Genomic DNA, 25864 nt, shown 5'->3' on the forward strand with positions numbered 1-25864 from the left:
TATAGACAATATATATTTTTTCAAGCAGCATTATGTTAACATTCAGGATTCCTTACCTCTAAGTATGGCTATCCACCATATTTTATTTGTTCACTCTTCCAAGTATAGACTCTCACTTCGTTTTAATTTTTCCCCTTCACAAACAACACTTCAAAGTATATCCTTGTCTCTTTCTGAGTAAATTTAGGGAGATGTATCCCAAGAATGGAAATTCTGGGACACAGATAATGTATATTTTTATTTCATTTAAGTAGTGCCAATTTGCTCTGCAGGATGGTTACACTCCTACCAATAGTGCATGTGGGCTCCTGTATCTGTGTTTGTACTGAGAAAAGCAGAAGCAATGGAGAAGCTTGGGGGATCCACCCAATTGGACACCTGTGATAGAATGCACCCTGAGCTCATCTCATTTGTATCTAAGACAACCTCTGCCCAATTCACTTAGTAGCTCTACCCCACCACCATCAGGCTCTGATTAAGAGCTTTACCTCATGACTGCAGCTCCAGCCCCAGTGCCCTATCTTTGATCTCTGGGGGGTTAAATAAGAATTTTATCTAAAGATTTGTATTTTTGTGAGTATTTGCAGTAAAGTCAAACATGGAACAATGCTAGGCACTGACAGCAGTCAAGTGATTATATGCAGTAAGTTGTTCCAAGGACTCCCAGATGAATGTAGGTAGGACCTGAGCACATGCGAATCTCTAGGCTGGGAAGACCTTCAAAGGCATCTACTGTACCTTCCACAACTTATGTGTAAGTGCCTTCTACAGCATCACTGCCAAGTGTTCAGTTAGGCCTTCTTGGAACAATTTAGTCATGGACCTCTCACTAGTTTCTTAGACAATTTATTCCATCTATAGGCAGCTCAGCAATTTGAAAATCCTAGAGTCACATAGAACACAAATGCCTCCTGTTTCCCAAATTAATTCATCCCTCTTCAACAGTAATAGGAACACAGCTTTTCATCTGGGCCTGGAATAAGAACTATATTTCTCCATCAACTTTGCAGCTATTTGTAGCCATGTGACAATGTTTTGGCCAATGGAATGAAAACACATGTGATATGTGCAACTTGTAGGCTGTGACTCTAAAGGAAAGAAGAATGCCATTTATTCCCCTTTGCTTTCTTCCTACTGCTTAATATGTTGTTACATAACATTGTGCCATTTTGAACCATGTAGTTGCAGGCTGTACATGGTGAAGTGACAAGATAAAAAGAGCCTGAGTCTCTAGCACTGAGTAACCACACAAATCATGAGAAGCTTTTTCCAGACTGATAATGTGAGAAAAAATTATCTTCTTTGTGTTTTAAACATTGTGATTTTAGCATCTAGTTGGATTAGCTTTACTAGTAATCTGGCTAATTGGTTATTGTATCAAATTGAATTTAAGATGCCACTAAACATAAGGTACACATTATTTTATGCACTACTAAGAAAATATGCTACCAATTATATTATGACAAAATGTTTTCTTATTTAACTGTCAACTTAATACTTGTTAAAAGAGCTCTTGTGGACTTGAGACACTATTTTTACTTTATTTGTAGTCTGATTAATTCCTCCTACAAAATAACATTTCAAGGGAGAAAATCATGATGACATCTTTTTGAATATATTTGAAATGACAATTAAACTAAACACATACAGTAGCAATCATGCACCTAAGTCAGTTAAAAGGATGGTGATATAAATAGCCCTGGCCAAGTTTGCATGTGTTCATGCATTGACAAAAATACAATTACTCCTAGGCCAACAGTGGTAGAAATGTATTTAAGATACATCATTACTTTATAATTATAAAATATAAGATATGTGTGTCTTAAATGTTGAAATCTGATAGTTTAAAACCAAATTATGGGTATAACCTTGACTCCCACTTCTGGTCAAGACAAAGTAACAGGGATGAGACATACCCTCTCAAACCAATAACTGAAACAAAACAAATACAAAAAACACCAGATAAAATATATGAAACAATAATACTTGAGTCGTTGGACATTGGGCCAGTAAAGTCAGTGATTTCTGAAAGATGAAAAAACTTAAATCAACCCAACGATAACCCTATCTTTCTGCCTAGAGAAACTTTTGTTTGCAGGGCAGGGACAGGAAACTCAGATCCTGGTAGCCTACCTCAACTGAGGAAATGGAGCTATGAGACTGGGGAAGCCAAGGCATCTGGAATTTGCTGGAACAAGTCTCAGAGAGGGAGAGCTGTGGAGAAAGATGCTAAAAGCTTCAGAGGATCCTGCACAAATAGTTAAGTATTGATCAACATATGTGTATAAGGAAATGACCTAAGCCAAGGAAAGAACCATCTAAAAGGATTAGAGGGAACAGTGCTCAGAGCCCATGCAGGGCTAACAGTGACTGTTCTAAACAGCCAAGGTGGAAACACTTCACTATTCACAAATCAATAAAGTACAAAGAAAAAGTTTTGTATTATAACTAAAGAAAATGAGCCCTACACTAAATGCTGCTATGATCCCATTAGGTTGAAAAGCAAGACTCAGAAGGATAGAATGAATTCCAAGTGTTTTAATGACATGCCAGAAGAAAGCTCAAGATACTTAAAAGAATTAAAAAATATGAAGAATCAATAAGGTGAAATTCAGTGTTTGACATCCAATCAAACCAGGTCAGGTATGCAATTAAGCAGGAAAAATGCAACTCACAACCTGAAAAATAATGCAAGTGGTCAAGAGATGACATGATTGATAGAATTAAAAGCCAAGGACACTAGTAGTAATTATGAATTCATTTCATATGTTCACAAAGCTTGAGGAAATACTGGCCACATCAAGTAGAGACATGGGAAAGATGAAAAAGACCTATACAGCCTCTGTCAAAAGTGCAGGTTTCTTAAGAAGTTCACCTTGAAGACTTTTTTATATAGCTCATTACCAAATGCCAACACCTCTCCATTCCTCTTCTGTGGTCATCACTGTTTGCCTTGAACTGCCCATCCCTAGGTCCCAGAGGTCTCAGTTATCCTTTGATTTGCTGTTGAGTGAGCACTCAGGCCAGATGACAGAGGCCAGCTGAAGCTGCTACAGCAATGACAGGAGGAAGGGAGGGAGGAAGGAAGGAAAGAAGGAAGGAAGGAAGGAAGGAAGGAAGGAAGGAAGGAAGGAAGGAAGGAAGGAAGGAAGGACGGAAGGAAGAGGGAAGGAGGAAAGAAGGAAGGAGGAAAGGAAAGGAAAGGAAAGGAAGGGAAGGGGAGGGGAGAGGAGGGGAGGGGACAGGAGGGAAGGGGAGGGGAGGGGAGGGGAGGGGAGGGAAGGGAAGGGAAGGGAAGGGAAGGGAAGGGAAGGGAAGGGAAGGGAAGGGAAGGGAAGGGAAGGGAAGGGAAGGGAAGGGAAGGGAAGGGAAGGAGGAAAAAAGGAAGTAAACACATGTCAATATAAAACTTTATCATAAGGTAAAATAACTTGAGTGTTATAGTAAATCTCCCTGTAGGGCTCCAAAGAGGTAATGATTCATTTGGACTGTTGAATTTGAGGTCTTAAACAAGAAGTGGTGTTTGTTCTGGGTCTTTCTTGAAGAACAAGTAGGATTTCACAGCAGTGGAATGATGGAAGGGTGTTAAAGAATGAAGAATCAGCATTGGCAAAGGCCTGAAAGAATGGAAATTTGTGAAAAAGAAAATTCCATGTGGACAAAGGATAGGGTATGTAGAGGTCCTGAAAAGGAACGTAATGGTTCAGGAACATAGAACAAGACAGAATTCAGTGCCCTGAGGCAAAAGCCACAGTGGCATCACTGACAGAAAGTACTGAATGCAATATGGTGCTGAATGCAGCAAAGAAGGGATAGAATTAGCAATTCTGATTAATCAATAGGTGGGGATATGTGAGCTACTTTACCTGCTCTAAGGAAGTTCCCCTTCCTGACTTTCTCATTCTCTTCTCTGCTTCCTGGCCTCCTCATTCTTGTCCATGCTTCTATTTGTGTGTATCAATATATACCCTTAAGGACTGGGGGTCAGGGATGTCTCATAAAACTTGTATAGAGAAATGTAAGGCGGTCTCCCCTAGGCCCCTCAGAGCACTCCATGTGGTCTCTGAATAATCAGAGTGTCCACGACATGGGTAACTGAAAATTAGTAGCAGCAGATAAGATTGGAAAGGTTCATCTGGAATAGACTTGTGGGGGAGATAGGTATGAATACCATGGCAACAATTATAGGCAAATGGCTGTTCAACAGACATACAGCAAGAAATGATCTACAGTGAGAAATGAACTTTACATTGTGACCCAATACACACATACACAGATAAAAAACAGAAACAGGTTTCCCCTAAGAATACCTACCATTTCCTATGCAATGTTTGCTGATATTTTCTATCCTGTTCTTTTATTTTTATATTAAATTTCTTTGGATGATGTTGGTTAATAAAACCATATAGGTTTCAAGTGTATATTTCTATATCTGTATATTGTTTTGTGTGTCCATCAACCAAAGTCAAATCATCTTCTGTCACCATATATTTGGCTCTCTTTACCCTTTACTAACCCCACCTCCATTCCCTCTGGTAATCACCATACTGTTGTCTGTGTCTATGAATTTCAGTTTTATATCCCACATGTTAGTGATGGTTCTTAGCTTTTTCTGACTGATTATTTCACTTAGCATAATAATCTCAAGGTCTATCCATGTTGTTGCAAATGGCAGTATTTCATCTTTTTTTATGGCTAAGTATAGTAATATTTCATTGTATCTACCACATATTCTTTATCCAGTCTTCTACTAAAGGACACTTGGGTTGTGTCCACATATTGGTCACCATAAATAATGCTGCAATGAACATAAGGGTGCATATATCTTTGCAAATAAGTGTTTTTTGACTTTTTCAGGTAGATACCCAGAAGAATTGCTGGATCATATCATAACTCTATTTTTTTGTTTGTTTTTTGAGGAATCACAAAATACCCTTTTCACAAATGCTACTAGCAATTAATTCATAGTAATGGTTCATGACCTGTGTTTTGAAAAGTACTGTTATATACAATGGGAAGTCAGTGAATGTGTTTGGGGAATAATATAACACCAATGTTTTAGGAAAGTTGTTCTCACAACAGTGTGGATGGCATGGAATATGGTGAGAGGGAGAATGGAAAACAAAAAAAATAATTCTATTGGTGGAAATGTATACATTACAAATATCCAGGACAGTTATGATGAAGTCCTAAAATGGGGCAGTGGGTATGAAGGTGGAGAGTGGAGAAGGAATTTGAGTAATATGTTGAAGGTAGAAACAGTAGGACTTGCTAAGCGACCAAGAGGTGAGTTATAAAAAATAAAGGGTAATCAACATTGATACCAGGTTTCAATCTGAGGGAACTGTGCAGAGAATGATAGCGTTAAATCAGAGGTTGAGGTAGAGGAGATGGATTGGGGCAAGGAGAGAGAAACTCTGAAGGGTTAGCCAATTTGAGCTGTGTCTGTGGAACAAGGTAGACAAACCCAAAAGGCTGTGGGATGCGTTTTCTGAAGCTTGGAAGGAAGGAAGGGAGTAGAGATTGGGGACCTGGGGCATAATATCTGAAGCCATGAGAGTAGAAGAGGTCACCCAGGAGAATGTGTAGAGAGAAAAAGAGAGCATTCAGGACAGAAATTTATAGTTAAGAGGATCTACTTAAGTCCTGGCTGGGTAGCTCAGTCGGTGAGAGCATTGTCCTGCTACATCAAGGTTGTGGGTTCAATCCCTGGTCATGGAACATATAAGAATCAATCAGCCTGACCAGGCGGTGGCACAGTGGATAAAGCATTGGACTGGGATGCCGAGGACCCAGGTTCGAGACCCCGAGGCTGCCAGTTTGAGCACGGGCTCATCTGGCTTGAGCAAAATAAAAAAATGCTCACCAGCTTAGACCCAAGGTCGCTGGCTCAAGCAAGGGGTTACTTGGTCTGCTGAAGGCCCGTGGTCAAGGCACATATGAGAAAGCAAACAATGAACTAAGCTGTTGCAATGAAAAACTGATGATTGATGCTTCTTTTCTCTCTCCGTTCCTATCTGTCCCTGTCTATCCCTCTCTCTGACTCTCTCTCTCTATCCCTGTAAAGAAAAAAAATAAATAAATAAAAATTAAAATTAAAAAAAAGAATCAATCAATGCATGCATAAAAAAGTGGAACAACAAATCAATGTTTCTCTCTCTCAAATCAATCAGTTAATAAAACTTTAAAAATGCTATAAAGTAGAGAATCTACTTAACACCACAGTATTAATTTCCAAAATGAGTTTTTCCTTCCTTAAGTGAGGGGAGCTTGTTGTGTATGGATGTATATGCATAGGGACATGGGTGTGTACACTGTGTGTGTATGGATGGCACGTGCATGTTAAAGATATATTAGTATGAATTTGGGGAGCTAGTGAAGGGCTCTGGTCTATCTAGTGGTAGCTACACTTACATTCTCTGATTCATGGCTTCTTCTTTCTTTTCATTTCCCCCTTTTTGTTTCATTCTTCTTTTCCCCTTTCCATATCCATATGCTCCTTTATTACCACTTGAAATCTTTTTTTTTTTTTTTTTTTTTTTTTTTAAATTTTTCTGAAGCTGGAAACGGGGAGAGACAGTCAGACAGACTCCCACATGCGCCCCACTGGGATCCACCCGGCACGCCCACCAGGGGCGCGCTCTGCCCACCAGGGGGTGATGCTCTGCCCCTCTGGGGCGTCGCTCTGCTGCGACCAGAGCCACTCTAGCGCCTGGGGCAGAGACCAAGGAGCCATCCCCAGTGCCCGGGCCATCTTTGCTCCAATGGAGCCTTGGCTGCGGGAGGGGAAAAGAGAGACAGAGAGGAAGGAGGGGGGGTGGAGAAGCAAATGGGCGCTTCTCCTATGTGCCCTGGCCAGGAATCGAACCCGGGTCCCCCACATGCCAGGCCGACACTCTACCGCTGAGCCAACCGGCCAGGGCCACCACTTGAAATCTTAAGGAATGGATGGGCAAAATATACCACTGTGGAATTTTAGGGATGGAGCATAGTGTTGGAATGTGGTTGGGATTGGGAGAAAAGACAGGGCAAAGCATGTGGTCAGTCAGGAGTGGGGAATGGTCTGTGGTAGGAGAATCCATTCCTGAGACATTTCCCACTTCAAATTCTACCATTGGTGGATATGAGAACTGTATATGAATGTGTATATTTCAGGGACTGTGCCTGGGGGTGTGTTTGGCTCGAGGTTTGACTTAGATACTTAGGTGATACTGTCATCATCCCAGCTACTAATGCCCCAAAACAATATTACTATTATTTTTTAGCAGAAATAGGTGGCTCTGTTTATACCTTTAAGGGATTTAGCAGTAGAGCAGTTGAAAAACTGTGAATAATGGTTAATCAGATTATCAGCACTTCTTGAAAAGCATATGCCATGTGAATAGAATATATTCTTTCTTTCTTTTATGTGTTTCTATAGATAAGTTACTTGACTTTTCTGAGCCTCAGTATATTTATCTATAAAATGAGAATTCCTACAACAGATTTCCATAAGAAAAATTAAGTAGAGCTTTGAAGTTAGTAAGTGGCCAACAAGTATTAGTTCCTTTCTCCAGTTCCTTCTACCTTTCCTTTGCTTTCTTTCCACCTCTTATGAATGTTTACCTGTCCATATGTGGACATCAAATTCCTATATGTAGTACTTTCCTCATTTCAAATTCTTAAATCAAGTGATATAACCTTTGTATTACTGTAAAATTGTCAAAATCAGGATAATGTAAATCACTTTCAGTGCATACACATCTAGAATTTTTATGTCTTCTTGGTGGATTGACCCTTTCTCATTATGTAATGTCTGATTTTGTGAGTATTTTCTACGCCCTGAAATCAGCTTTGCTGCTCCTGCTTTCTTTTAATTAATGTTCACATGACATCTTTTTCTATCCTTATTTACTCTCAACTTACTTGATTATTATATTTAAAGTAAATTAATTATAGATAGCATATAGGTGGATCATGTATTTTTATTATTATTTCTTTTTTTTTTTTTGTATTTTTCTGAAGCTGGAAACGGGGAGAGACAGTCAGACAGACTCCCACATGTGCCGGACTGGGATCCACCTGGCACGCCCACCAGGGGCTACGCTCTGCCCACCAGGGGGCGATGCTCTGCCCCTCCAGGGAGTCGCTCTCCCGCGACCAGAACCACTCTAGCGCCTGGGGCAGAGGCCAAGGAGCCATCCCCAGCGCCCGAGCCATCTTTGCTCCAATGGAGCCTTGGCTGCGGGAGGGGAAGAGAGAGACAGAGAGGAAAGCGCGGCGGAGGGGTGGAGAAGCAAATGGGCGCTTCTCCTATGTGCCCTGGCCGGGAATCGAACCCGGGTCCCCCGCACACCAGGCCGATGCTCTACCACTGAGCCAACCGGCCAGGGCCGGATCATGTATTTTTAAAACTCCACTGTCTTATAATTGGTGTATTTAGACCACTTATAGCCAATATAATTATCAATATGTTAAATATAATTCTTTTTTGTTGTTGTTACCTGCTTGTTCTGTTTTTAATTTTTCTTTCTTCTTTGTTCTGCTTTCCTGTGGATGACTTAAACATTTTTTTAATCAAATCCCACTTTGGTTTCTTTATGCTTCTTAGTGCATCTCTCTGTATAGCTTTTTTTAGTATTTTCTGTCAGTATTACATTATATATACAAAATTTATTATAGTCTTCCGACATCATTATTTTAGCAGTTTAAGTGAAATATAAAAAGCTTATCTCCCTTTTACATCCCTTTACACTCCCATTTATAATATAAATGTCCTAAGTATCTCCTCCACACACATTGAGAACATGAAACTGATATATTTTGATATAATCATCAAACATAATTCAAACAACTTGGAGGAAAAGACATTCCATTGCATTTACTCATGTTTTCACCTACTGTGTTCTTTCATCCAAGGTTCCTTCTCTTATTGTTTCTTTTCTGTTTTAAGAATTTACTTTAGTCATTGTTATACGGTAAACCTCTTACTGATAAAGCCTTTGTTTCCTTTCCTCTAAGAATGTTTTAATTATCTCCATTTTTGAAAGATATTATCACTGGACATAAGTTTCTAGGTTGATGATTCTTTTTCTTCAGCACATGAAAAATGTCATGTCACTTCTGGCTGGGCTTCATCAGTTTCTGATGAAAAACCTGCATATATATATATATATATATATATATATATATATATATATTATAATATATATCTACCAGAAAGTTCTGTCCATTTCTATCACAACAAGTTTCGACACATAAGCACATGTTTATTTGGCGCATGTGTGACTATTTTTATCACTTAATATATACATACTGACGTAGGAAATTAACTAAAACAAAGTTTAGAAAAGAGGCCGGCGATGTTCAATAGGAAGAACATCATACTGCATCATGATAATGCCAGGCCACATGCTGCTTTGGGGACTCATCAAAAAATTGCAGAACTAGGCTGGGAAATTCTGTCACATCCACCATTTTCCCCAAACTTAGCACCCTCTGACTATCACTTGTTTTTGTCCTTACAAAATTTTTTGAAGGGCAAAAAATTCAAAAATGAAGAAGATATCAAACAAGCACTGGTTCAATTTTTCCCATCAAAAGATAAAACATTTTTCAAAAATGGGATATACAAATTGCCTCACGCTGGTAAGAAATCATTAATAATAATGGCAATTATATTATTTAATAAAGTTTATTGACGGCAAGAAAAATTTGTATTTTGTTTTATTCCAAAAACGGACAGAACTTTCCGGTACACTATATATATATATATATAAATTTTTTTTTCTTTCCACTGAAGGTATAGGTAAGGTGCTGATTCTCTTTGGCTGCTTTCTAGATATTTTCTCTCCTTTTGTTTTGTTGACTATGATGTGTCTTGGTGTAAATTTCTTTGGCTTAATACTGATAGTGTTTGCTTAGCTTCTTGAATCTGGAGGTTTATGTCATTTGCTCAATTTGGGAAGTTTTTAATCCACTATTTGTTCAAGTACTTTTCCAGTCCTGTCCTCTTTCTTCTCTCTTTCTGAGATTCTTTTGACATAAATGTAACTATTAGCATGAATGTAAACAGATTCACAGGTCTGGAGGCTTCATTTTCTTCTTCTTCCTTCTTCCTCTTCCTAGTCCTCCTTTTTATTCTTTTTAAATCTAATTTCCATCTTGTTCGGTTTGGATGTTTTTTTGTTGTTGCTGTTTTCTATTTAGGTTGTCTGATTCTTTTCTCTGTCTCACCCATCTTTCTGTTGAGCAAGATTTTAGACAATGGAATACTACTCAGCCATAAGAAAAGATAAAATAATGCCATGTGATGTCACATGGATGGACTTTAAGAATATCATGCTAAGTGAAATAGTTAGATGGGAAAAGAACCATAAGATTTAACTGATATGTAGGATATAAAACTGAAAGCAATAAATGAACAAATAAGAAAAACAAACAAAACAAACAGATAACAGTATGGTAGTTACCAGAGGTAATAGAGGTAGGGGAGAGTAAAGGATAAAGGGGGTCAAATATATAGTGGTAGAAGAAGATTTAACTGGGTGATAGGTGCACAATGAAATATACAGATCATATATCATAGAAATGTACACTTGAAATGTAGATAATCTTATTCACAAATATCACCTCAATAAATGTAAAAAAAAAGATTTTTAGAGGTTTTTTTATTCATTTTTAGAGAGGAGAAAGAGACAGAGAGGGAGAGAGAGGAGAGAGAGACAACGAGAGAGAAGGGGGGAGGAGCTGGAAGCATCAAGTCCCATATGTGCCTTGACCAGCAAGCCCAGGGTTTCGAACTGGCGACCTCAGCATTTCCAGGTCGACGCTTTATCCACTGTGCCACCACAGGTCAGGCAGACTTTTAGAGTTTTTAAAGGCTTTTTGGCTACTGTATATTTTCAGTTCTCAAAATGCCATATGATTCTTATGTTTTATAGTTCTTTATTGAGGCTTTGTACTTATATCATGAGATATTTCTCCTTTTTCATTTGTTTCAACTGTATTACAATTTCTCATGGGAGCTTTATTAATAATGGCTGCTTTAAAATCCTTGCCAAATAATTCTAACATCTGTGTCATCTCAATGCTGGCATGTTTATTTTCTCTTATCATTTAAGTTGATAACTTTGGTATGGCAAGTGATCTTTTTTTATTACATTTGGACACTCTATGTCTCTTTTAAATATTCTGTTTTTGTAGTCCTCCTCTTACTTTGCCCTTTTGCAGGGAAGGGAGTCAGTACAAGTCTAGGATCTCCACTGGGTCTCTGGTTGACATCCAGGTTGGAAAGGGGTTTCTTGTTCCTGCTTGTTGTGGATGGGAATCCAGCCCTTTCTCTAGGCCTCTAACAATCCCATCACATGTAGTAGTGGTAGGGATGCCTGATTTCAAACTGCTGAGGGTAGAAGTCACATACCCTATTTGATCTTCACTGGGAGAGATCACATTTCCTTGCTCCCAACTGTTCTTCCTCTTGGCGTTGGCCAGGGGCTTCTTTCAAGTCCAGTAAAAGTTTAGGCTCTCCACTTTAATTGCATACCTAAACATCTTATTGGCTACATTGTTATGACTGCTGGCCTTCCCCTCTGACACCACCAAGTTATTTTACTCCTTATCTCCTGATGCTTTTTCTGAAAAAATTGAAAGATGTACCTTCTTTCCACCTGTTTAAGACCGTCTCTAAGGGATAAAGTGGGAACGCCAGAGCCTTTGCACGCAGGTCGTCTGGGTTCCTGTAAAACTCTGGTATTTCCAAGCTGTTTGGCTCTGGCAAAGTTACTTAAATTTTCTGAGCCTCGATTTCCCCAGCTGTAAAGGAGGTGTAGTGAGCTCTCAGGTCTCTTGCTGAAATGAGCTATATATAGTAGGTCAAAGGGCTTGGCACACCAGGGGTTCAATAAATAATAGTTCCCTTCTTTTTACTCCCTTGAAGAAGTGAAGATACAACCCTCCAAAAGACAAAAACAAAACAAAACACAAAACATCAGGGTGCATCCCCACTTACCACCATAAAGTGTGAGTCTTATTCTAGGCATTCACTCCAAGGGTTAATTGAAATCTCTCAGTCAAAGTTGTATTTCTTATATTGACACACCTGACATTCTCTCCTCTTTTCTCTTTCTCTCTAGGTTCCTGGATAACACTACGTGGACACAGTTGGACACACGCCAACCTCAAAATGAGGGCGGAAACTGGGGCAAGGGGTGGGAGGTGCTCTGGCAAAGGAGAGCAGGTGAAGGAAGCTTGGTGCCAGCCCAGGCAGTTCACAAGCCAGACACTGTTGTGTTCTGAGCAAAGCCAACATCATCTCCTCGCCAAAGTCACTCTCAGAGGGAAGGAGGGGTCAGGGACCCAGGCAATTCCCACTTGGCCTGCCTGCACTTTACCTCTGGTGCCTCAGAACAGTTGTTGTGATCTTACCAACTGATGCGGGACCTCCTACCCAGTCTCCATCGCTCCCATCCCCCTTCCAGAGCACGGGGTAGGAGGGAAAGAAAGTGGTGAATGAGTGAAAGCAAATAACACACGCACGAGCTCCCGCCATCCTCCCGATCCCAGCCTGCTGGGATTCCTCAGCAACCCCACTCAGCAGTCTCTGGCAGCCGCCAGCAGCCCCAGTGCACTACACTGTGCTCTCAAGACGGGTACTTGAGCTCCAGGTCCTAAAGTTGAAAGGAAGGCTGAAAAAATTCTGTATATCTAAAGAACAAGGAGCCAAATACACCTTGGAGCCAACAAACACTGAAATAAAAATGGATCCAATAATGTTATCCCCCAACTACCACTCCAAGAAGAATAAAACTGTGTTGGGATCAACACCCCCACCTCTCCCTGCTGTGGCTTTTCAGCCACATCTGGCGAGGTGTCTCCTGTTTCTCTTTCTCTCTCTCTCTTTCTCTCTCTCTCTCTCTCTCTCTCTCTCTCTCTCTCTCTCTCTATATATATATATATATATATATATATATATATATATATATATATATATTCTCTCTAGCCTCCTTTCCATCCTTGAAATTCGTGGTGTATGAACTCCTTTCCCACTCCCCTCAGCAAGTAGCCCAACAATAGATACTTTACAAGGTAACTCAGCCCTCTCTCTCAGCAAGGGATTGGAGGGGGGTGGCTTCGAGGGGGCCTGGGGCGCTGCAACGTTTCACTTACCTGATCTCTTTAATGCTTTCCAATTTGCACATTATTTCTTGTTCATCTGCCATGCTTTTCACTTTCAATTTCACGTCCCGAGAAATGTACAAACACACAAATCCAGGGATACAATAGACACAATGTAACCACCTCCTCCCGGCATAGGGCTATGAGTCTGTGCGGTAGGGACTCGAAGAAGGCCTGGGAGCTGTAGTCGCAGCTCCAGGACCAGCCAGGCAGCCCGGGAGGCTGCAGGACTACAAATCCCAGAAGCCAAGCAAGACACGCCTGTTTCTCTTCCTGCAGCTGCACTTTAAGTCAATTTGTCACAGATAATTATGTCAAAGGTTATGAAGAGTGCAAAGGAATGGTGATATTTGTCTGTCCGGTGCGCGGTGGGTTGGGGGGGGGGGAGAAAAAAATACCCCAGAAGACAGCTGGAAAGATGAGAGAAAAAAACTCCTCCCGGGGCCCTCACGCCTACCCACCCAGGAAAGGTTACCAGGAGTTGCTAATTAGTGAACCCTCCAGGGGAATTCGCGTTGAGTTGTGTTCAGGGTGCTGCCTAGGAATAAGCAGCTTTGGCATTCAGATGGAGATAAGGTAGGGTGGAGTAAAGGCCAGAGAGAATAGGGAGTGGCAACTAAAGCTGGGTGTTGGAGGGGTGACTTTGTTTCTTCTGGCCCTACCTCCATTTGACAGTTACTAAGCTCAGACTTCCACACACCCGGTGGACACACTACCGCTGAGCCAACTGGCCAGGGCCCCATTCTTTCATTTTATTCTTAAAGAAGTTATTATTTCAACTCCCATTTTATAGATAAAGAATCTCAGGTGCAGATAGGTAAAATAAATTTACACAAAGCCACTTAATAAATGGCAAAGCCAGAATCCTACCCATATTTAATTTTATGTTTCTAAGGTTTTTTTGGGGAGGGGGGGTATTTTTCTGAAATTGGAAACGGGAGGCAGTCAGACAGACTCCAGCATGTGCCCAACTGGGATCCACCCGGCACGCCCACCAGGGGGCGATGCTCTGCCCATCTGGGGGTCGCTCTGTTGCAACCAGAGCCATTTTAGTGCCTGAGGCAGAGGCCACAGAGCCATCCTCAGCGCCCAGGCCAACCTTGCTCCAATGGAGTCTTGGCTGCAGGAGGGGAAGAGAGAGACAGAGAGGAAGGAGAGGGGGAGGGGTGGAGAAGCAGATGGGCGCTTCTCCTGTGTGCCCTGGCTGGGAATCAAACCCAGGACTCCTGCACGCCAGGCCGACGCTCTACCACTGAGCCAACTGGCCAGGGCCGGTATTTTTTTTACTAAAAAGGGGATCTGTACCCTGCCCGGTTAGCTCAGTGGATGGAGTGTCGCCCCAGCGTGCAGACATCCCAGGTTCAATCCCTGGCCAGGACACATATGAGAAGCAACCATCTGATTCTCTTTCTCTCCCTCTCCCTCTTCTCTCTCTCATCCCCTCTAGCAGCCAGGGCTTGATTGGTTTGAGTGTTGGCCCAGGGCACTGAGGATAGCTCAGCTGGCCCGACCATCAGCCTCAGGCACTGAGGATGGCTCGCTTGATCTGAGCATGGCCCCAGATGGAGGTTGCCAGGTGGAACCCAGTTGGGGTGCATGTGAGAGTCTGTCTCTTTACCTCCCCTCCTCTCACTTAAAAAAGGGGGGGTTTGTATCAGGGTTTAAAAATATTAGTGTTTCCATTTTTAAAAATTAACTGAAATTTTTATGTTGTCAGTTATAGAAACACAATTTCAATTTTTTGCATGATTCACCATTAAATAACAAACATATATTGAGTAGTTACTATATCCTAGACACTATATTAACCCATTATGTGAATTAATTAGTTTGATTCTCATGACAGCTTTATGAATTAGGCATTACTGCTATTCTCATTTTTAGCTGCAGAAACGGAGTCAGGGAGAGTTGATATAACTAGCCCAAGATCACCTAGTTAATAAAGTAGCATCACTAGGATAAAACCTGGACAACCTGGCTGGAGAGCTCTGCAATACTCTATATCAGTGGTAGTCAACCTGATCCCTACCGCCCACTAATGGGCATTCCAGCTTTCATGGTGGGCGGTAGCGGAGCAACCAAAGTATAAATAAAAAGATAGATTTAACTATAGTAAGTTGTTTCATAAAGATTTATTCTGCCAAACTTAGCGAAAATCTGACATAAAGTACTTGGTAAGTAATTATTATATGCTTTAACTTGCTGTAACTCTGCTTTATAAATTTTATAAAGTAAAGTTACTTCCTTACTTTATAAATCACCATTACTGTGGAACTGGTGGGCGGTTAGAAAATTTTAATACTAACAGAGATACAAAAGTGGGTGGTAGGTATAAAAAGGTTGACTACCCCTGCTCTATATAAATAAGTTAAATGTAACTGTAGTTTTTTAGAACTGTGTTGTTCAAATCAGCATATTCTTCAGTAGCAAAACAAATTTCCCTTTATATTAGTCAACTTGAAGAAAATTTGCACTCTGTACCGCTGAGTTTTTACATCTACCTTGATCTTTTCTCAGCTAAGGCAAAGTGCTTTTTACAAACATTGCTAATTTTAATTCTCACTGTTATTCCATGGTAGATATTATTATCCTTCTATTATGGTTGAGGAATAGGAAGCTCCAAGTTGCTGAGCCTGGATTTAAGTCTAACTCTAATGCCCATTGTGTTACAGTTTGTTCCTCTTTGCTCAATCTTTTCTTAGCTCAGTTTTTCTGATCTGATTCCTGGCACAGTGGTCTGTGAAACATTCAGCTGAATTTAGTGAGGCCCTGGGACAGGGAGAGATCTGAGACCTAGCCCTGTTATTTATATGGGTTGTGAAGCAATGAAAGTATTCTCCCAGAATTCAGTTTATGGTCTTTGTCTGATGTCCAGATTAGGGGTAGTACAAAAATGTGGCAACCCTACAGATCAGGGACACAAATTGAGATCTACATATGGACATCAAGGATCTGGGGGTTTTGTGTATGCTGAAGAATTTCCTGTTACAGGGCATAAAATATGCCATTTTGAGAGGCTTGTAGTGATATTATGGGTCTTTAGTGGAGTCCAGTCACAGGTGGCCCTAGAGCTGTAAAAAGCCATTGATAAATTAAGTACATTAGATTAATTGCAATCTTTCAGTATCCTGCTTTTAAAAATTAACTCAAGTGTTCATGCAAGGTATACTTCATTGGCAGTTACAGAAATTAACTCAAGTAAAACAGAGATTATTGTAAAGAGGTAGTAAAGAATCTTGTGGAACCCAATTAGAGGAACTCGGTCATGCTTCAGGGAATTGGAAACCTTTTCTATCTTTAGCCCTTACTCTTTCTTGGACTGTAACCTTTCACCATTTCTCTCTAAATATGTTCATCAATCCTACTTTTTGAAGACCTGCTTCCTCTTTTTATTTATCATGGTCAATCATCAATTTGTCATAGCCAATCATGGCTATAAGAAAATGGAAGTTTCAGTCCTCCAACCTATATTACTGTATCAGGAGTAAACAGAAAATACAATTACAGCTCCTTAAAACAAATAAGGTTTTTTTTTCTCCTTTAACAACTCTAGATGTAGGAGGTAATGGTGTTCATAGAATAGTTCAATGGTGGCAGAGCCAATATTTCAGTGACCTTCCTCACATGGTTGCAAGATGATTGATTGAACTCCATCCATCATAGCCATGATCATAATAGTATAAAAAAAGGAATGAGATATAGGTAAGTATTAACTGTTTTGTCCCATTTTCCAAGAAAGCAAAACATTCCAGAAATTCTTACCAAAATCTCCCTTACATTTCATTAGCCAAAACTAAGTGTTATAGCTACCTCTAGCTTCAAAGTGGGCAGGCAAAGTGAGCTATTGTTGTCCTAAATGAATATCAGTTCTGTTAGCAAGAAAGAATATGAAAATGGATACTATATTGGTATCTAACGGTCTCTAAGAATTTGCTAGCTCAGCTCCCTGCAGCAAACAACCCAGCCTCTGCTTAGCCTAATAAGTCATTACCCAATCCAGGGAAAAGAGGGAACATAATGTGAAATGCTACCTTATTGGGACTGTGGCTAGGATAGCTTCTCTAAGAAGGAATATAGAAGGGTCTTTACAGTAGGTAGACTTCTGAGAGGATGCCACTGATCCCTGCTTCTCTTCTCTTCTCTCCTTCCCTCTCACACTGCTCCCATAGTTTCACTTACCTCCTCATAAAAGATATGTAGACAAATAAAGAACCTCCTTTTTATTTTTTCCATTGACGAGAGGGAGGAAGGGAGAGAGAAAGAGAGGGGAAAGGGAGAAAAGGGAAGGGAGAGAGAGAGAGAGAGAAGCATCGTCTTGTTTCACTTAATTGCTCCATCTAGTTGTGTACTCATTGATTGTTTCTCACATGTGCCCTGATGGGGGTTAGGGGGATCAAACCCATGAAACCTGGCACAATGCTTTATCTACTGAGCACCTGGTCAAGGTCATGAACCCCCTTTTATTTTATTTTTTTTTTCTTTCCTGCATTTTTCTGAAGTTGGAAACAGGGAGGCAGTCAGACAGACTCCAGCATGCGCCCAACCGAGATCCACCCAGCATGCCCACCAGGGAGCGATGCCCTGCCCATCTGGGGTGTTGCTCTGTTGCAACCAGAGCCATTCTAGTGCCTGAGGCAGAGGCCATAGAGCCATCCTCAGTGCCGGGCCAACCCTGCTCCAATGAAGCCTCGGCTGCGGGAGGGGAAGAGAGAGACAGAGAGGAAGGAGAGGGGGAGGGGTGGAGAAGCAGATGGGCGCCTCTCCTGTGTGCCCTGGCCGGGAATCTAATCTGGGACTCCTGCATGGTAGGCCAACGCTCTACCACTGAGCCAACCGGCCAGGGCATGAACCCCTTTTAAACGGATCATTTTTCTTGCAAAGAACTTAAGTTAATACTTAGTAAATCTGTGTTTTTAATATATATATTTATAAATAAATGAATTAGTGTTCCTTGTTAACTGCTTTCCCAATACTTATTCCCCCTTGTTTTTTTGCTAACAGAACCCTAAATTTGTTTTGGGAAGCAATGTTACTAAACTCATGCAAGATACTCACTTTCCAGCTTCCTTAAAATCAGGATAGTCATGCACACAGTTTTGACCAATAACAGTAAAGGAGAAATGGTTTCAGGAAGCTCTCAGGAAAGCTTTTGCTTTTCTAACAAAGGGATCAGATGTAGCTGGTGCTGCTTTCTTGCCCCAGAGAAAAGGTCCATCTGAAATAATGAGCTCCCCCCTCGTCCAACCAGCTATACTTAAGGGTTATGACTAAGTTGTAATAATATGACACCTCTTGTTGCAACCTTATAGATGGTGGGGTGGAGAAACAGGATAAGGGGAACAGAGTTCTTAGAGATTTTCTGGGTATATAATCTCATGGGTACTTGATATAATAAAGTTAAAAGATAAATAGTATTGGAGGTACAAAGAAATTTTGTTGATAATGGCTAGAATATCCAAGAATACCCAATTCTGCATTACTTTTCTTCTCAACTGTTCCCTGAGAGAAGAACAATAAAAATGGTAAACAGAGCACTATATTTTTATTAGTTATACCTGGGCTCAATATGTCCAAGATGGAATTTTAGAAAACCTCATTTGAAGTACATGGCATATACTTGATGCCTAAGAGAAGCTGCTACCTCCCCAACTCAGCGTTAATAAATATATTACCAACATTTTATCACCTGCAGGGCACAGGAATCTTAGGTGAAGAGAAAGAACTTTGGTAATCTGAGCAGAATGAAAGGAGGAACAGCCAAGAACAAGGCCATACCCTGCTGCCTGGTCTTTAGTCTGGTAAACCCATTTGTCTGCTCACCAGTAAATGTGATCCAGACAATATCTTTCCATCTGATCTATGAGTTTGGTGTTCCATTCTATTTAGGAAAAGGGAAGAAAAGAACAGGAAAAGGTGCAGGAACCATCTGTGAGATATTTTTCTCATGTGAGTAAAGGAACTGGGAACACTTCTCTCTTACCTCTTTGGTCTCAGCTGCACAGCAAACTTAAAATTTACCCACTATTTTATTTTTTATCTCTGATTATGTTTATCTACAATTGTTCAACTTTGTTTAATAAGTACAATGTGGTAGCATAGTCTAGGTAGTGCAATATTAGATCAGCAATAGATCTTCCAGTTGAACAATATGAAAACCCTTGTAGATTTTTATGCAAAGATAAAGATCCCATACAGAAACCAGCTTCTTTTGTAGAAATTAAAGGCAAACAGGATCTTCTCTCCAATATCTTAAGTTTCTTTATCTTGATCAGAGAAGGTATTGCCCAGATGCCTAGGTGAAGTATGGTTTCCTTCAGAAGCTACAGATTTGGCTCTACTGCAGTGGGATTGTAACACTTTTAAAAGTTTTGTGGTTGGATTCATATAACTTCAAGTCTCCCCTGGGTCTTACATTTCTCAAGTTTCAGTCTCACACTCAAAGTGTAGGACAGGGGTCCTCAAACTACGGCCCACGGGCCACATGCGGCCCCCTGAGGCCATTTATCCGGCCCCTACCACACTTCCAGAAGGGGCACCTCTTTCATTGGTGGTCAGTGAGAGGAGCATAGTTCTCATTGAAATACTGGTCAGTTTGTTGATTTAAATTTACTTGTTCTTTATTTTAAATATTGTATTTGTTCCCGTTTTGTTTTTTTACTTTAAAATAAGATATGTGCAGTGTGCATAGGGATTTGTTCATAGTTTTTTTTATAGTCCGGCCCTCCAACGGTGTGAGGGACAGTAAACTGGCCCCCTGTGTAAAAAGTTTGGGGACCCCTGGTGTAGGACCAAGTGCTTATGACAATCCCAAGCAAATATAATGTTCCCATATCACTGTTAGCAGCCCTATTGTTTGGGGAACAAGGTTAGAGGGTGAACAGAAAAAAAGAGCCAAAATCTGGTTTTCAACTTTATATGCATGCCTGTCAATTTGGATTAATAGTGCACTGTCTATAATTTATTAAATAAAAGTCAACTGAAAAATTTTCAAGAGATCAAGTGAGCTTCCGTATTTATTTTCTAAAAGCCTGTAGAATCTCAAATATTTATTAGATCTGTGCTGCTACTATTAGCACTTACCAAACATAGATTCATGGCAGTATTGTTTTCCATCAGCTTTTGAATTTCCCAGGCTATGATTATAAATTGCAACACATATTTTTTTCTACTATCTAATTTTTTTTCCTGTCACAGCAAGATGTAACCTGTCTTGGAGAACTATACCATTATTCAGGTCCAAGTGAGAAACAAAGTGGCTTGGTGGGTGTGAGAGAGCAGGATACTCTCCTGCCAATCAATGCTTAAAAGTATGTGCACTACATTTTTTTTTCTATCTACAGGGTCCTTTCCTTGCTGTCCATAAAGGAGAAATTTCCTTTCTCCATGTGGGACTCTGCCTTCTAATCTAGCTTCACTAGAAATGCAGCTATCTTTTCAGTTTACCTTTACCACAGTATCTCCTATTTCAGGACAGACTCTTTTCCTCTTATAACTAGCTGTAACTGTGATTACTAAATATATGAGGATATATAAACTATTTCTTCATGTAGAGTCATGGGAAAACGTGGTCGTGCTGTGGGTTACTTAAAACCTAAGTGAAGTTCCCTAATGGCACTTTTTTTTCCAAGTTCAAATCCAAATACAGTTCTCTGGCTAGCCACAAGGCACAGGAATCTGAATTAATGCCAGTATTTATAGGGAAATAGGGAGAGGAAAGGAGGGAGGGTGAGAGGGGAGAAAAGGAAGGAAGAGTGGGGAAGGGAGAGAAGAGTTGAGAAATATTGTAGATATATATAGAGAGATAAATACATGGAAAGAGAGAGTGAAAGAGAGAAGCATAGCACTCCCAGAATTGTTGTAAGATAGGCTCTGGCTCTCTTACAATATCCACAACAGAGATGGGAGGAATAGGATAGGAAAGGTCATGCATGGGCATGGGACTCTTGTAGACAATGATCTCACCTGCTATTAAATTTGACCCAAACACAGTCATATCTTCTGACCTATGTCAACTGATGATCATTGGAACCAATTCAATGCCAACAGGAATCCCTAATTTGGGGAGTGGTGAAGAAGAAAACGTTTTTCACTGAATATATACCATGAACTTTCATATTTTCTGAACTTTTGAATATACATTTCCTTTGCATGAAATATTATTATCCCTTTCTGGAAAACTCTTACTTATCTGTCAATTCCCAGAGTAATGCCAAAGTCTTCTACGTCTTTTTTTAAAAATTTATTTAAGAAAGACATCTTCATGACCCACAAGGTGCCATCCTCTGTGCCTCCACAGAGCACTGTTGTTGTTTTTTTTGTTGTTTTTTTTTTGGTATTTTTCTGAAGCTAGAAACGGGGAGAGACAGTCAGAGAGACTCCCGCATGCGCCCGACCGGGATCCACCCGGCACGCCCACCAGGGGGCGATGCTCTGCCCCTCCGGGGCATCACTCTGTCGCGACCAGAGCCACTCTAGCGCCTGGGGCAGAGGCCAAGGAGCCATCCCCAGCGCCCGGGCCATCTTTGCTCCAATGGAGCCTCGGCTGTGGGAGGGGAAGAGAGAGACAGAGAGGAAGGAGAGGGGGAGGGGTGGAGAAGCAGATGGGCGCTTCTCCTGTGTGCCCTGGCCGGGAATCGAACCCGGGACTTCTAAACGCCAGGCTGACGCTCTGCCACTGAGCCAACTAGCCAGGGCCACAGAGCACTGTTTTTGAAGAACTTAACTGAGCTGTAAAGGTAAAGGTGAATAAGAAGAAACTATTTTCCTCTTTTACACTTCTTAGAGTGTCTTTTTGGGGGACATAGTAGGCCCTCATCTTCCATTAAATATTTAAATGTAGATAAATCTCTCCAGAGACTAGAAGAGTTCAGTATCCAGTTTTATAATGTTGACATGTTTCCAATGTTACGAGCCATATTTCCCTTTGAAATGTAAAGATACATCTCCAGAGTTAATGTGGGAGCCCATCTCCAGGTGTAACTATTTGTCTTTCAGGAAGTTTCAAGGTGTTTTTTGCAGAGAAACAGAAGAATTTCATTATTTATTTATTAATTTATTTATTTTCAGTAGGCAAATAACTTTACTAATCTTTGTTTCAACATTCATTCCCAGGCTTCTTCAGCTTAATTAGCTGCAAAAAATGATTTGTGTATAAGCAAAAACTAAAATGAGCTGCAGTGTCCAAGGGGCTCAAGTTTAAAAATATTAGAGATCTAGATTTTATCAGATCCATAAACAAAATTTGAAAAAGCAGTCATAATATAAAATAGCAGCTCCCAGTAACTTTTTCAAGTTTATCTTCTTTAGAAGTTGACTCCCTTCAGTTTGCTTCTTTCTTGGAAGAGTCATCAAAATTCTCCATAAGATCTGGAACTTCATCATCATCCTCTTCCTCTCCATTAGCAAGTGGTGCTCTTCCATCCACAGATGGTTTGGGCAGAACTTCAGCTGGTCTCCTTAAACCGATCAGACTGTCTGCGCCAAGCTGGTTTGAGATGCTGGGTAGCGTTTCTGTCAGCTGCTCTGTCTCAGCGTGGCGGTGATGAGGAAAGTGTTTGCTGCCAGAGATGCCTGAACATATTTACTTCTTCAATACCAGAGAAATTGTTTACCCCCAACTTCTTTTAGGACTGCAGCTTTGTTTTGGTTTTTTTTTAATCACCTGCTGTGTTTGAAGTGTGGCAAGTTTCTCTTGATTCATGATAGTTTCTTTACTTTTGTTGGAGAGGAAATAGGGCCTTATAGGGGACTATGGTTGGCAATCAGGGGTCTTGGGCAGACCAGCGGAGAATAAGTACACACACACACACACACACATGCACACAAGGATGCAAGATAGCAACTAGACAGGGTTTTAGCCTTTTGGAAGAAGTTAATTAACTAAAAAAAAAATAGCCACCTCAATTCCCAAGTGAACTTTGAATTTGCTTTACTGTATAAGTTGTGTGGAATTTGATCCTGACTTTGCAGTCTCTTGAGGATTCCTTATATGCATGTACTGCATTGTGCTTACTCCATAATAAATGTTTTATTTCGTTCCATATTGATGTGAATAAGACTCTCTTTGCTGACTGGAGTTTTTATTTCACCAACATAGAAGCAGATAGGCTGATGTGTGCAAAGGAGCTCATAGTTTATACTGAAACCCCAGGAAAAATGTTGAAAGAGTTTAAATGCAGCAGTGACACAATTCTGCATCTAGATAGATATATAGAAGAATTAAAGGTGACTAGCAATATTTAAATACTTATTTCTTTGTTTCACTGTAGACATAATACAAATCTGCTATAGAATATAATGAATTCAATCAATGTAGAGTATAGATTTTATATAACTACATGCAGACTTATAAGACCTAAGCAAATTCTGTTAGAAGTTTGTCCTTGTGAGACCTTGATGGTCCTTGAAAAAGATCAACACCAAGGAATTGTCTTCCTTTGAACCTGAAAGGTATGTCTGTATCATATGGAAGAAAAAGTATAACCTGTGTGAGAACTCTATTGAAGCTCACTGCCTTATTCATAGTTGTAATACATATTCTCTAGGTTCTGATCCTCCCTGTTGATTACAGTTTGTTGATTATTTCCATCTGGTATTTCTTTCTTTTTTAATTTATTCATTTTAGAGAGGTGGGAGGGAGAGAGAGGGTGAGAAAAAGTGAGAGAAGGGGTGGGAGGGGGAAGTAACAGGAAGCATCAACTCCCGTATGTGCCTCGACCTGGAAAATCGAGGGTTTAGAACTGGTGACCTCAGTGTTCCAGGTTGAGGCTTTATCCACTGCACCACCACAGGTCAGACTCCATATGGTATTTCTATTTAATTAGTCTTAGATTATTTTTTATCCTTTCAATTGTTCTTCTCTTTCTTCAATATTTTCTGACTGTCTAGTCTTTATAGAATTTTATTTTTGTCTTATATTCCATTTGAGCTCTCCATTAATGTTTCATTAGCAATTCTTGGGCCTCTCAGACATCTAACACAGAGTATAGATATTTTTACACTCCCTAAACTGTTTAAACCTTTTTTTATTTAACGAACATCTAGCAGGGCATGTGATGTTTGTAAATATGTTTATGCACTGTATTAAGTTCAAATTTTGTTGCCATATTTTTATCATTATACATTACAGTAACCCTAAGCCTAATTAAAAAAAAAAAAAGATCAAGTAAAGAAGTCCTAAAAAAGCCACAAAATTTGTGTAAATAGTCACTACCCACATGTCATTTCTCAGTGTCAATATTTTTTTTTTGTATTTTTCTGAAGTTGGAAACGGGGAGAAATAGTCCGACAGACTGCCGCATGCGCCCCACGGGGATCCACCCGGCACGCCCACCAGGGGGCGACGCTCTGCCCACCAGGAGGCGATGCTCTGCCCCTCCGGGGCGTTGCTCTGTTATGACCAGACCAGAGCCACTCCAGCGCCTGGGGCAGAGGCCAAGGAGCCATCCCCAGCGCCCGGGCCATCTTTGCTCCAATGGAGCCTCGGCTGCGGGAGGGGAAGAGAGAGACAGAGAGGAAGGAGAGGGGGAGGGGTGGAGAAGCAGATGGGCGCTTCTTCTGTGTGCCCTGGCCGGGAATGAAACCCGAGACTTCTGCACGCCAGGCTGATGCTCTACCACTGAGCCAACCAGCCAGGGCCTCAGTGTCAATATTTTGAAAATGAACCTGTGTAGTTTGGAAAGGATCATTGGATACTTACATGTTCATTAACTGGAGTGTTTACATAGATTTCTTCCTCGGATGAAGCTTGGGGAAATATATCTAAGTACTTTATAGATATAGATGTATTTGAAAAACTGCAAGAACTGGTCTGTGGCTGCGTGCCCAAGGGGGAGTGGAAAGGAGCTGGGGCTAGCTATATAGAGGAAAGATCTTGAGGACCTCTAACGCTAAGCTAAGGACTTCATACTTTATCCTTTATTATAAGCAGTAAGATCTACTGAAAAATAGCTCTAATTTTTACTAAATTATGTACGTTAAGTGCATTCTCTCATTTGATCCTCATAACTATTCTATAGGTACTATAATTATTCCCATTTTACAGATGAAACAGAATTATAGAGGTTACCATCTTAGCTTAAGGAAACATAGCTACCAGGTGGGGGAGGCAGAAATTCATATTGGCTCTAACTCAGAAGTCCATACTCTAAACTAGAGGGGAAGTGAGAGTAAGAGATTTATGTTTCACAAAGATCATTCCGGTAAGTGCAAGAACAGATTGCACAGACAAGTCTAAAGGTAGGGAGACCATTGAGGATGCAACTGTAGTAGTCAAGAACTGTTAGTTCCTTTACCATAGGAGTTATGCAGTTGAGTAACATGATCAGATAAGTTATTTAGAACATTCCTCTGGAAGTCCTTGTGAAGGATGGATTGAAGTGTAGGAGGAGAGACTAAACAATATTTTGAGATTGTTGGGACTGTCACTCCCTACCACTGAGAAGCCTGTCGAGGGACCAGGAGAAGGTCCTATCTAAGTCCCACAGTTTCTTCTGATCTACAATACATCCTGTACCTCTCCCCATTTCACCCACACCTTGACTACATTCCATCCAGACTCTAGGAAGGAAGGCGGCTTTTGCTCATTTTCATAAGGTGAAGGATTGAGCTCCAACAGCAGTACGGGTGGCCGCGACGGTCGCCGGCGGGGGTGGGGCGCATGCGCGCGGTTGCTAGGCGACCGCAGTCAGGGCGCCGCGGCTGTAAAGGC

General features: G+C 40.8%; 1 protein-coding gene across 4 annotated transcripts in view; it reads right to left on the bottom strand.

Annotated features, from left to right (window-relative positions):
• Positions 1-13327, bottom strand: part of ZC4H2 (zinc finger C4H2-type containing) — a 34848-nt gene extending 21521 nt beyond the window's left edge. The window contains exon 1 of one of the 4 annotated variants that reach the window (XM_066250103.1): positions 13147-13327. In XM_066250103.1, the coding sequence (XP_066106200.1) occupies positions 13147-13199 (53 nt within the window). In that variant the 5' untranslated portion in view covers positions 13200-13327. Of the gene's footprint in view, positions 1-2904; positions 3032-13146 lie in introns of those variants that run through there. The other 3 variants (XM_066250100.1, XM_066250102.1, XM_066250099.1) reach the window with 3 other exon arrangements.
• Between the last annotated feature and the right edge of the window lie 12537 nt (positions 13328-25864).

This window comes from Saccopteryx bilineata, chromosome X (genome assembly GCF_036850765.1).
Source record: "Saccopteryx bilineata isolate mSacBil1 chromosome X, mSacBil1_pri_phased_curated, whole genome shotgun sequence".
Taxonomy (NCBI): Eukaryota; Metazoa; Chordata; class Mammalia; order Chiroptera; family Emballonuridae; genus Saccopteryx; species Saccopteryx bilineata.